Here is a 14,240-nt window from a genome sequence, read left to right as displayed (position 1 = left end):
CACTCGTTATGTAACGAGCTGGTGGAAATGAAAGCTCATCTACACAGAACAGAAAAGAGCGATAGCACAGAAAGTAAAGGCCGCAAAGAGGACATCTCTGATCTCGCCAACAAGAGAATTCGTGAGCTGCTGGACAGAGAGCGAAAAAAACTTAACCTTGTTTGGTTTGGCGTATCCGAAAGCAATGCTTCGGACGCTGCTTTTATTACTGATTGTTGTGCCAAGGCACTTAACGTTGTTGTGAATATAACGGCATGCAAGAGGCTGCGATCGAAAGACACTACCACCTGTAGATCACTGCTGGTGACTGTGCATAATACAGCCCAGGTCGGACATGTGATAAGGTTGCGAGAAAACTAAGTGAATTTCCAGAGTTTAAAGCAGTCTTTGTTAAGAAGGATGCTACCCCTTTAGAGAGAGCAAATTTTCGCAAGAAATGACGGGAAAAAATTAGGCAGACAAGCATAGAAACTCAGGTCAACCGCTCTCACGAAGTCAAGGAAACACCGGCCGCACACGGTCAGTCAGCGGAGCTGGAAGAAAGTAAGAAGTCTTGTCCATAGATCCAGGCATGTAAATGATGTAAGAAGTAAACGCATGCATCAAAGTGAAACTGCACAAAAAATTAAAATTTTGTACACAAATTCGGTTTCCGTTTTTTACAAAAAAGTGAACTGTTATAATACAAATAGACAATATTTGTATTACAGGGTCCGCCATATTTATGGCAACGTTTATTTGCAATATAAAAATAAATTGGTTTCTAAGAGACTTTCTTTTATAATGAAGCTTAATATCATCTATTAATTCATCTATTTTATATTGCAGAATTCTAAGGTGTCTAAATTTACTATTATTTATGGCAGTAGATAGAAATGCAATTGTAACCCTTCATGAAAAGGGCGGGAGTAATTCAGTCATTGCAAAAAAGCTCCAAATTCGTCGTGAAACTGTGTGGAAGGTGGTAAAAAAATTCAAGGAAACTGGTAAAACATGCAATGTACCTGGTCAAGGAAGGAAACGAAGTGGCCGAACAAAACAATTGGTCAAAAACACGAGGGAAGAGAAGTTGAGGAGAAACCCACGTCGCTCAGCAGCAAAATTGGCTGCAGAAGCAGGAGCCAGTCAGACATCAATGCGTAGAGTCCTCAAAGATGACCTCAAAACCTCCCCTTACAAGATGCAAACAAGGCATGAACTAACAGACCGTCATGAACGGATGAGACTCGAAAGATGCCAGCACATGCTGGACCTCATTGAGGATGGCACGCTGCCCAACTTGGTGTTCAGTGACGAGAAAAAATTTGACATTGGACAAAGCGTTAACCATCAAAATGACAGAGTTTAGAGTCGGGATGGATCTGTGACAACCAGAACAGCAACACGACGTCAAAATCCCATGTCCGAGATGGTTTGGGCCGTGGTAACCGCCACTGGGAGGTCCCCACACGTTTTTGTTCCCTCCGGAGTGAAATTGAACAGTCAGCAATACATTTCGGACATTTTGGAAGCTGTATTTTTACCTTGGGCCCGTAAACACTTCAACGGCTCACCATGGAGTTTTCAACAAGACTCTGCCCCATCATATGGCTCAAACATGACCCAAAACTGGATTCAGGGTCACATCCCAGCGTTCACTAGCAAAAATGAATGGCCCTCAAAAAGCCCTGATTTGAATCCTCTCGACTATTATGTGTGGGCTTTTTTAGAGAGTAGGGTCTGCAGAACACCTCATGATTCTTTGAATAGTTTGAAGTCTAAATTTACACGAGAATGGGACTTCATCCCTCAAGAAATGCTGCTTGTCTCCTGTGAAGCTTTCCCCGCGTAGATTGGAGGCCGTCATTAAAAATGAGGGCGGTCATATTGAATAAATATGTCTGAGAATTGTTAAGGTAATTCTTGGCTACTAGCTCATCCAATAAAAAATAATGCACCTATACGTTTCATTTAGAAATAACGAAAAACATGCGTTGCCATAAATATGGCGGACCCTGTACAGAAACACTCCTTAAAAATCGCGGGGAGAAAATTGTACCTGTTGAATTTCATTTGCCAGGTTTTGATTGTTTTCATAACTTGAATGCAGAGCAGTGCAGTAGAGGTGTAGCTATGTGGGTTAAAACCTCTTATGGGTATCAGCTGGAGTATCAGTGTGGTGCGAACTTTCTCTCTTAGGCAAAGATAGCCTTCTCATAGGCGTCCTGTATATAGATCACCAAACAGTTCCTCGGATAACGATAAAGTTCTAAACAGTCTTACCGAGCATGACTTTCCGTAAGTCACACACATCGATCGTTGGTGATTTTAATCATCCAGAGCTAGACTGGACAGAAGGATCCTCTCCGAGGAATGGGAATCACCCAGCATCCTTGTTCATGGAGTCTGTGAGAGACTCCTCCCTAGTCCAGCACGTTACCAAGTAAACCCATTATAGGAGTAAACAGACTCCTAATATTTTAGAATATGCATTTTGATACAGTTGAAACGAAAATCAGCAAATAATTTCAAAATGATCCATTGAAATGCTTTTTATCCCCCGGAAAGGCGGAATGAAGTAGTCTCTTCACTGGATAATTTTCATAAATTAAAATCTCGAATGAATTCTCATTACATTTGGGAGCCGTGATCAACTAGTCGAAACCGTTATTCTTTTATTTTTTATTTAATAACTTGAATTATTTCCCCATCCAAGAAGAAGAAATTAAATTTTCAAGAAGATGATATGAAACTAAACTTCTGACACTGACATTTGGTGTCTAATTTATGCCTTCTTACAGGCACTAGCTCTTAACATTTTTGACAAAATATAAATTCATCGATATATAGTACAGAGAAACGCATAGTTGTAGTCCGTTTACAGCAAAACCGCCATAAACTGCATTATTGGAAGATTTTGGGATCTATCTGACCATTGAATTGTTATGGTGATCAACTGCAGAAATATTTCAATAGATTAGTTGTCGTGTTCTTTGAAAATGCAACCGAATGTTTCTACCGTATGTTACCAAAACTATTTAAAAGTAACTTTGAAAATACAATCGAATGTTGCTACCGTATGTTGCGAAAACTATTTAGAGGTAACTTTGAAAATACAATCGAATGTTTCTACCGCATGTTACTAAAACTATTTAATGGTAACTTTGAAAATACAATGGAATGTTTCTACCGTATGTTACTAAAACTATTTAAATGTAATATTGATAGCAGAGGCCTTGGCACGCGAATAAAAGCCAGGCTCAAAAGATTGCGCACTGCTCCCTCCAACGGGACATTGATGTTCATTGTTCAGTAGAGCCGTCGTCCGCGGCCGCGATCGCACAGTCATGGCGCAGCTGGACTGCTGGAGCCCCCGTTGTATTCGCTCGCTGGGGCTGATATTTCCTATCAACTAAACGGAGCCATTCAGATCGCGATACTCCAGCAAGTCCTGCTGACATTACCCGTACAAGGAGAAACCTCTGATTAGAAAACGATCAAACTTTAGCGGGATATATGTAAACAGCAATCAGGTCTTGAATTTGAGATAAGGATAAGGGCAGCACTCCTTCTTGTTTTTGATCAGATAAATGAGCCTTCACTTGTGTATTTAACATTTTTAGGAATTTTATATTATAATACATGACACTAAAATAGTCTGGCAGCTCGATCGTAACGTGTGGAAAAAAAAACTCAACCAATCGCAGTTTAAATGTTCGTCGTCAAGAAGAGCTAGAGCTCGGGACAAATTTTCCAGAACTAACTGGGAAGTAATCGGCTTTGAATCGATGAAGTAAACCGAGTGGTGCGGGGCCGTGCGAATGCGCAAAAGCTATGCATATCTAACTAAGCACTAGCATGAGTTTCTAGAATCACAAATGAATTTCAAGCTGCAGCGAACATGTAGCACCGATTCCACACGCACTTTTGTCTACTTATAAATGCAAGGCAGCTGATACTTCGCACGCGAAAGGAACAAAATGAACGTTCAGTTCTCTATTGAATCTTGGAAAACGCTCATCAACGAGCTACTTGATCGTCCCTGGTTGTCACGATTCTATTCTAATATTCTCGTCAGTCCAAATTAACTTGAGATTTCTTCGAAACTCAGCATCGAAGCAAGACTCACATTTTGCACGAATTGCTGGATCACAAACCTGCAGAAACCAATCGTCAGTGCGACAGGCGTTCCCTCTAGACACGGACGCATTTGATATTATTAGAGATATTTTCTTTGACCTACTAACCAAGATTAGACACAAAACTCGGCGTTCGAGATAAGTCTTCTTCTACTTTATACGTTGCTTCAGAATTCCTTATTTTTGTTTTAATGTAATTGAAATGCTAATGAAAACGGTTAAAACTTTGGTAAAGAATCGAAAACTACCATACCATAACTTCAGGTTCGTAACGACAGTAAAAGAAGTGTGGATTATTTTTTGTGTTGATTGTTGGCCGGTCTCAGAAATAAATGTTATAACTTATAACATATTGTAAAGAACAAATTTGAGTAATTTTCGTATATAATTACTCACATTCGTGTACGAAGAAATTGACTATATCAAATTACAAATATCGATTGCTCATCAAACTACTGCAGTGTAAGCTTGGCACTTCAGCTGACAGACAATATGCTAGCAATTATCAATGAAGCTCGCGCAGGTAAACTACGCCTTCAAACGTCAGCTTCTAAGTAATACGGAATGTTCAGTTTTATAAAATTTAAATCAACCAATTCACATATCAGAGTACTACAGATTATCTATTCCTGTCTGCGCTTTGGTTATGATTTTTTGTGATGAAGTTGTTCTTTAAGCTGACATTGAATTTATGTAATCTCGTCGTTTGATGTGTTCAATCCCTCTGATGGGTTCATATCCATTGCAGTTGAATACGCAAATAGGTCGACGTTTGATCATTCCGATTCCTCCGTTATACGGACATTAAATGTGTTTGCTATGAAAAGACGACCTCTATAAAAGAAATAATTTCTTCGGCGCTTTTCGTATTAAATTTTCATCACTCATGTTATAACTCGTCGCAAGATATCAAATACGTGTACGAAATTAAATTATCCACTCATTAACATGCCGCAAACGGTTTCCGAAAACATACAAATGAACAAATGTCAATATATGTCAAAATCTACGGCTGCACTATGTACTAAGTATTTGTACATATGAAAATCTGCGGCTGCGCTATGTACTAAGATTTGTACATATGAAAATCTGCGGCTGCACTACGTACTAAGTATTTGTACATATGAAAATCTGCGGCTGCACTATGTACTAAGTCTGCGGCTGCCTATGTTGTAAGTATTTGGGTCGGTAACAACCATCACAATCGTAATACTGCTTAGCGTAGTGAAGAAAATGAATGAATGCTCGATGCAATATCATGATTCAGTTGGTGAAAAGTAAGATATAGCGTGGGGCATCTTGTTCAATAGTTGATATGATTAATTTGAGTGTATCAATTAGTATGGATCAATTAGTATAATGGATAGTATGGATCAATTAGTATGGATCAATTTGTATGGATCAATTAGTATAATGGATAGTAGGGATCAATTAGTATGGATCAATTAGTATCGATCAATTAGTATAATGGATGAATTAGAACTCAAGGGCAGTAATCATATTTGGTCGAGTTACATGACTTGCATGCGCCAGTTATCAGAAATGAGGCTAATACTTCTAATCCAGGATAATGCCATATACTTCGTTATATGGCGTTATCCTGGTGGGAAGACAAACATTGTTAGGTATTTCTGGATTATCCCTAAAATTTGAAAATCGTGAACTCAAACAGTTTTCATTGCCCCCCCCCCAAATAATTTTGAAAAAAGGATAGAATCAATTTCAATGTGACAGTAACGCAAATCTACGAAGAAAGTCCTAATCCAAAAACCGCAGACATTTAACTCAAAGTTCTGATCGAGGAATGAAATTAGGTTAAAATACATAATAAAATAAAACATTTCGAAAGCGAGTGGAGTGGTTACTCAATTTACGGTACATATTAAGGGCATATACATATTAATGGCACAGGGTGGCCCAGTGGTTAAAGTTCAGTCCCAAGATTGGCGCAGAGAGGCGCGGGTTCGATCCCAGCCCTGTGCGCCAGTTTCTGGTCAGAATCGGCGAGGAGGCCGGGCGGTTAAGCACAGCAGAATTGTTCCGCTATTATTATTATTATTATTATTATTATTATTATTATTATTATTATTATTATTATTATTATTATTATTTATGTTTAGTTAGTCGCAAATGGGATTTTTTACGCGTAAATACGTTCGACCAATACAAGATGCTGCGATAAATAACAAAGACCCGTAAGACGGTATTGATGAGCTTCATCTCGTACATGCCAAATATTGAGGAACGCTGAGCACCCTCCAAGCTGCTCGATTATCCCTGTGACACTGAACTGTTCCTTAGAGCTTAGATCAGGGGCCGTACTTTCAAAACATCGCTAAGTGTTCGTAGCGACTTAAGTACAATGTAAGGCCGCTAAGTGCGCGTAACTCCCAATGATGGTACCTTCGAAACATATTGCGTAAAGTTAAGTACAATAATTTGCACGTAACTTTGCGACAATTCAGAGGTCGCGTAGGTGGAGTTACGCATAACTTTTGAGTGAGTCAAGCGATTAGGAATCATTTAGTCACTAGTGTCTAGATTCTAGAAGCATTTTAAGGCAAAACCTGTAATTTTTATTTAAGAATTTTTTTTATAGTAATTACATTAGTCGTGCATCTAATGCCTTTATACTTGGTACATGTTCTAATAGAAAACGATCCTAATTGGCAGAGATGAACAATGACTAGTTTAAATTTAGATAGAATTCACTTAAATGTTACTCTCGTTGTTCATTATGTCATATTAATCATCAAATACTAGTTTTGATATCTTGAAACGGCAGTTGTCATTGAAATTTTAGAGTGAAAGCATCTAGAATTCTTTAAAAAGAGCTAAAAATGTTTAAATAACTGAGCGCCAAAGCATGGCATCAAATGACTCATAACGTAAACAAAGGATGTAAGTGAGCTTGTGACTGGCTGATATACAACGTGGTTTTATAGTATGCCTTCAGCTAAGTCGTGCTTACGAAAGTTTTGAGGGTGTCAAAAGTTGCTGATCGTACGCTAGACGTATCTTCTTGAGCATAAGTTCAAGAAGTTACGTCCACCTAGCAATGTTTTGAAAGAACCTGCCCAGGGCAGAGATTAACGAAACTTCGCTAAGTTCACGTAACTTTTCGTACTTACGTTCAAAAAGTTACGTATGGCGTAAGTTCAAGTCAAAATTTGGCATTAACAAAACTGTCTTACGCATGACTTATCTGAAAAGGTATTATCGAAACCATCCAACTAACTGACCAATCAGAGGCTTTGGATTTGCTGTTCCTAGCTCCTGTCGACTCAGTGCGCAGAGCGCGTGGATGGAAGGAGGTTGTGTCGTGTCAGCGGCATCAGCGTAGACTGACTAGGGTGCATTTGGAGAAATAAGTGTGACGTTATCCAAATAGCAATGCACTTGTTATGATCAGTCATCAAAATTTCTTGCAATCAGGGCAAAAAATTGCACTATTCTCATTCAAAACTAGAAGACTTTTTAGAGAGACCTAGAATTTAGAAAATTTTATGAGTTGGAGTTGTGACTGTCTTACGTAGCTTCCCGCGCAAATGTTTCGATAATAACACTCAGTAGAGTCACGTCTACTTAGCTGTACTTACGCTAAACGTTAGCGGCTACGTATACTTAGCATGTTTTGATAATCCGGCCCCAGTTCGCGAAGAAATTCGCTAAATGTGCATTTTGTAAGACCCTTAGTCTATGTTTAAATTTTATGAGTTATCCAATACTTATATGATTATATATTGTATATGATTATATAGACTTATATGATTCAGATACTTACTTGATTAAATAATTGCAGTAATAATGGAGAACATACGAATGGTTATCACAACCCTGCTGGTGTTTGTGATATGTGCGGTGGTGGAGGAAACTCTGGGAACTTTCGTTAAGTACTCCACCATAGCTGTGACAGTGGAAAAACTTCTCGAACTTGGCGTGGCATCGAAGAACTACTCAGCCGCAACAGCCATCTACTGCGCGATGCAGGCAATGCTAAGTGGCACCGGCTTCCTAACTCTGTGCGTGCACAGCACCAGCGGGCAGTGCCTGCTACTGAACTCGACGTATCCGGCCCTGTTCAACCGAACTTATCCGAGTTCTAAGGATTACAACTGCTACATTCGCGAACCTTTTCCCCGTTCAATTGCTGTCGGTAAGCTGGAAATAATTATGTTTAGAACTTTACCTTCCGAAATTTCATTTTCCCACAACCGCGTCACGCTTAATGTTGCATGATTATTATATGGAACTCTCAATTGCACGTGATTTGCTGTATTTAGAATTAGAACGCATGTTTATTATTGTATCCCTTGGCTATGTTTCGCTGTATGGAAGTAGCGGAATGAAGCTAAACTATTAACGAAATTTTGTTTTGGGTTCATTCGGATGAAGGAAGGACATAATAAGTGCCCTTACATTATGCGTGTAACTTGATTTATGTTCAACGTAGCAGGATAACCAGGCGTTGCTCTGGATAGATTATGCCTGCGGTATGAGAATAAGGGTATAATAATATACGTTTAAAAATTACTTTTTAAAGACAACACTTCTAAAGAATCCAGTGTTTCCAATGTTACAGATGTAAAATGAATTTCTAATTTTATTTTAGAGTCTTAAAAAAATTAAATTTTCAATTTTTTCAATGCATGAAATTTTTTTCAAAATAATTTATTCTGTCAATTGATTCATGCATTGCCTCCAACTTCACACAAGTGTGCAAAATTTCATTTTAATTGGACAGGTAAAAGTGTGTCAAATATCAATTATAAGATTTGTAGCTGACAAAATTATTTTTTCAGTTTTTTTAAATTAAAAAAAAAATTATTTATTTTTTCATTTGATTCATGCATAGTCTCCAACTTTACGCAAGCGTGCAAAATTTCAGATAGATAGGATAAGTAGAGGTGTGTTAAATTTCGATTACAAGATTTGTAGCAGACAGACAAACAGACAAACAAGAAGTGAAGTTAGAGAGAAGTGTTGTAAAAATACACTAATCCCGTCGTACAAAATCTCTCTACTTCGACTATAGATTATAATAGCAAAAAATTATATTTAATGAGGAGATACCCGTTCAAATTAATACTCCCATTCACCTCCCGGGAGGGAGACAACGGGAGATGCAACGGGAGATTATCTCACAAGGGGAGATACTCCCAGTCACCTGCCGTTGTGAAATAACAAAATAATTTTTTTTCCTATAATTAGTATTTTGAATTGCTTTAGTCCAGCAGATTTGAGAATCCAATGAATCAAAATCCCCTTGATCATTTCAATCTAACTTAATGGTTCCTAATAAAGACTCGATCAAACTCACATTCAAAGTAGAACTTCCTTCCCATGGACTAATTAACTTATTTAAAGTTACATTTGCATATTTTATACATACAGTTGTTTACATCCTTTTCCAACAGCCCTCTCTCTTTTCTGAAAAGTCTTACAATTCTTCCACTTCAAATATCAGTTCCAGGTAATTTCGCGACACGATAAGTATCCTGGATACGCGCTCCAACAACTGTGTCAATAGCAAACGTTTCGCTAATGTTGATACGTTTGTTGAGGTGCCAATGAATGATGATACTTAAAGCGAGCATTATTCGAGACGGAATTGTATTTAATGAAGGGATTGATCAATGGTGATTAATTGAATCGATTCATGGCCGTCTAATGAAAGGCAGCGCTTCGAACAATTAGAAAGATAGATCTTATTGTATGCAAAAAAGATAAATGTCTGCCGATAGTTTGCTGACGAGGATTACTCTGACTGATGCTGGTTCTGTCTCAACTTCTGATATATTGATGGGATTCCTAATAAACTCTTTGACGTTGGTTGTACCTCAGCATCATAAAAACACGTGTAAAACAGTAGCAGATAAGTACAGCCTGATCCTGCTAACGTAGGATGTGCTTCAGCATCATAAATACTCGTTAAATATTAAACAATTTAACACCACAGATTATTGTAGATCGAAAAAAAACATCAGGTAAATATTAATCTATGACGGAGTAATTATAAACCCTTATTTGAGTCTATGATGCAAACTATTGCATAGGCGTGATGATAATTAAATCTCGAATAAATAGGCCATCATTAATTTTGAACGGAACTTTCATTATTAAAATGCATTTTAATGGGATTGCAGAGTGTCGATTTGATCGTAGGAAAGTATAGTTACATCAACTGCCCAATTATGTAGTTTTGATTAGGTTAACAGAAAGTCTAATTTACAGCCAGGCTCCGTCAATGACATGGATGCCCCCTACTATTCGATTAAATTCGCAATCATAGCGCAAAATGCTACACTGCAAAAAATTGTACCATTTAATATTTTTCTGCTGAACATAGATGAGTGTATTATCCTGCAGCTTGTTAATAATAACTTACCCCACAGCCCCACCCTGTCCGGCCTCCTTCGACTGGGTTGCGGACGTCGGTTGTGTGCTTGTGGTTGAGTACGGAGTGACGTACGACGTCGCCAAGGCCTCGTGCCCTGGAGGCTCCCAGCTCGTCTCTCTCTACGCTGACAACTTCCTCAAGCTCACTGCCTACGTATACGAAAAGTCACTCCGGCCAAGTAAGCGATATTTTTAATGTTAAAAGTATGAATATTAAGGATGTATGAATGCAGCTTCACCCTAAATGAAACGGAAATTTTATGTGCTCTATTTCAATAGTGTTCCGGAGATATAGCCAATAGTTCGCATTCAAATAGAAATATTCATCTGAAGGTGACTTCAATTTTGAAGATCTTCTTAACCATTATAAAATCCTTCTCTTTCATGACAGGGGGTTTCTCTACTGGTTGGTACATCGTGGGGCTTCAGCGCAACAACATCGTGTGGACTTGGCGCACGGGCCAAGTCATGTCCGGCTTGCCTGGTTCGGGATTTTGGGGATCGCTCGAGCCCAACGATAACTCAGACTGTGCATTTCTTCAGTTCAGTAACGGTGCCTTCTACCTTGGGGACATGCCATGCAATACTGGTTCATTCTATGTTTGTGCACTGCAGTGATGTCCGGATGATGTGTGCAGTGCAGTGATGTCCGGATGATGTGTGCACTGCAGTGATGTCCGGATGTTGCCCGGATGATGTGTGCAGTGCAGTGATGTCCGGATGATGTGTGCACTGCAGTGATGTCAGAATGATGTGTGCACTGCAGTGATGTCCGGATGATGTCAGCACAGCAGTAAAGTCAGAATGATGTGTGCACAGCAGGCTCAGTTGTCAATAACTAGTGATTTTAATCTCCGGATGATTAAAAACAACAAATTGTGATGATGGCAGATTCGGCGACGCGGTTCTAGCTGGAATAAAATGGATGTTCACTTGAATGCATTATACTATCTTTCCATTATGTTATCCAAAAGCCGTAACTCTGTCTTGAAATGCACCCAAAAACGACGAACTGGTGAATTATTAACATTTTAGTCCACTTATCACTCATGTAAAGTAGTTTTGCACACCTTGCTAACTCAAAACCTCCCTGTCATGTAGGTCCGACTTAAACTGCTAGGCTGAGCTTCCGGCCGGGCAATCCTAGTCGCGTTGATATTAAGCGCATTTTCTCCGGCCCTGCCACGGCTGTTACAGTCTTTATCAATTAATTTGGCGTGACTCTGAAGTCGACAAAAATTTGAATTTGATAAACTAACGTCATTCATCCGCCGCTGGTTGACGATGGTCAGCTTATTTTTTTTTTGACGGGGTAACTTTTTCAAGCCTTGCTGTTTATGGGTCTATTTTTACGATTTCTTGCACTTTAAAGCAATTTGATTTTAAAGTCGATCGTTTCACTGGTCCACGCTTTTTCTGGAATGATTTGCGTCGATTTACGGGCCTCTACTCTCGTACACTCAAACAAATCGATGCGTGCCAACGGCGCGCCAAGTGTCTATCCCGGCTTATCTCAAAATGAATTGGCAAAGGCGCGTAAAGCGCCACTCAGCCAGCCGGAGCGCGTAATCTGCAGGCACTGACGACGGAAATTATTGCAGATTTTGATAAGTAATTTTATTGAAAAAAATCATAACTTTTTCCAAAGACAGGCGAATGATGTCGCAAATGTAGCGCTAGGCAGATATTTCGTATAAGAAATAAGATTCTATACTTTTAAGCATTTGAGATAAATTTAAATTCAAATTAAGATATCCAACAATAAAGTTGTAAAAATTCATATGTAAGATGAAGTCAATTAAGGCTTTGAACGCACCCTTAGTGATATTATGAGGAAATTACTCTGAACATGCATGTCATCGATTGGTGTATACAATTAAATAATTATTGAAATTCTTGCAATGCTCATTACAATTCAGTTCTTTGAATATGTCCCATCATGTTGACATATGACCGGGTTTAATAATACATGTTTTATCGAGACAGTTACATTATGTGAGCATCTTATTACAAATTGCTGCATTACTTTGATATAAACATACTATTTGTGACCCTACCTTTTTACTTACTCACATTTAATCCTCCGCTGTGAGAACCATTCGACCGTAGCAGGATTCGAACCCGAGATCGCGTCACACCGCGCGACGCCTCAGCCGACTTGACCGAGGGAGCACGTGTGCATTGGAAATTAATATTAAAAATTAAAAGCCATCATCATCTACGATCACCGCTTGCAGGTCGCGTGCTATCGCTGGGTTGCATGACAGGGGCCGGATTATCTGTTTATACCTCGTACATTTTTATACTTACGTACAAGAAGATACGTGTTGCGTAAGTACACCCTAATTTAGGCATTATAAAAAATTTCCTACTCAAGCCTTATCCGAGTAGCTATTATCAAACCTCGTTGCACATCAGCCAATCAGAAGCTCGCTTACATCCCTTGTTCGCATCATGTGCCATCTAATGCCACGCTTCTGTTTCCAGTTAGTTAATTTTTTAAAGAATCCTAGACGCTTTTACTCTAAAAGTTCAATGACAAATGCCGTTTCAAGGTAGCTATACAAGTGTTAATGACTAGGTACTACATATTATCGACCCATTAATACCCTTTGATTATAGATTAATATCTATAATCTTTTCATTGCTTATCTCCACCAATTATTCGTTTTCTATCGACATGTACTGAGAAAAAATTCGTTAGATGCATTACTAATATAGGTAATTCCTTAGCTATAGAAAAAATATTTTTCTAATAAAAATTAGAGGATTTACCTTGAAATGATACTAGAATCTATACATTAGTATGATACTAGAGTCTAGACACTAGTAACTAAATGATTACCAATCGCTTCACCCATTTAAGCACTTCCGGTGATTTGACGGTATAAAACGGCCAGTGACAAACTGGCTGGCCTGGCAAGCTTAAAATTTGTGCCTAACTCCGCTTACGACATCTCCGAGCAGGCGTAAAGTTACGCACAAATTCTTGCCTACCTAGCTCCCCGCGCAAATGTTTTGATTATACCACCGCTAGAGTTACGTCTCCATAACAGCACTTACGCAACACGTAAGTGGCTACGTGTACGAAGCGATGTTTTGATAATCCGGCCCCTGGTCGCATGACGTTGTACGTGGTGTTGCACGGTGTTCAAGCATTCATTGCACAGCCAATATTAATACTTGACTTTAGTTGGTATAAGTAGAATAGAATTCATGACGTAACTTATTTTACTAGGAGCACGTCTATGATATCATATCATAAGCTCGTGCGTTTAATCACTATTGCACGATATTTTCGACTTATTATCACTGCTTTCGCCTCTCTTGTTCCCCATCATTCCCATAACACCCGGGGCGTTTGATTTAACTTACTACCGGTTCCATTTTTAATTATGCCAAATATTTTAATAAATTGTCAGATTTGTTCAAACAAGGTTGCTCCAAAATGTTTTTAAAAATTAAATTACGCGATTTTATCGTTAACTAGTATTAGTTTGATTTCGATTATCATGCAAGTTTTAAGTATTTTTGCAAGATGTTTTCAGGTGTACCCTGTTTTACTCAGGCTTTTATCAATGGGTGAGATTATATTAGAAATTCATTACTTTATTTGTTCTCATCGTCATCTTATTATCATTACAATAGTGTTTTATACCCATTATGTTGCCTGTGAAGCTATTTTATCTTATATGGGCATTCACTTGGAAGCCTCATTATTTT

General features: G+C 38.6%; 1 protein-coding gene across 1 annotated transcript; it reads left to right on the top strand.

Moving 5' to 3' along the window:
* The first annotated feature begins 4,311 nt into the window (after positions 1-4,311).
* Positions 4,312-11,135, top strand: LOC108680834. The gene is made up of 4 exons (XM_018169748.2): positions 4,312-4,382; positions 7,921-8,274; positions 10,514-10,696; positions 10,909-11,135. Exons 2-4 carry the CDS (start codon positions 7,926-7,928, stop codon positions 11,133-11,135), a joined length of 759 nt encoding a protein of 252 aa, XP_018025237.1. The 5' UTR covers positions 4,312-4,382; positions 7,921-7,925.
* The last annotated feature ends 3,105 nt before the right edge of the window (positions 11,136-14,240 follow it).

The sequence above is a fragment of the Hyalella azteca genome, unplaced genomic scaffold (assembly GCF_000764305.2).
Source record: "Hyalella azteca isolate HAZT.00-mixed unplaced genomic scaffold, Hazt_2.0.2 contig10761, whole genome shotgun sequence".
NCBI classification, from domain to species: domain Eukaryota; kingdom Metazoa; phylum Arthropoda; class Malacostraca; order Amphipoda; family Hyalellidae; genus Hyalella; species Hyalella azteca.
The sequence above is the reverse complement of the archived record's forward strand: the minus strand, read 5'-3'. Positions and strand labels throughout refer to the sequence as shown.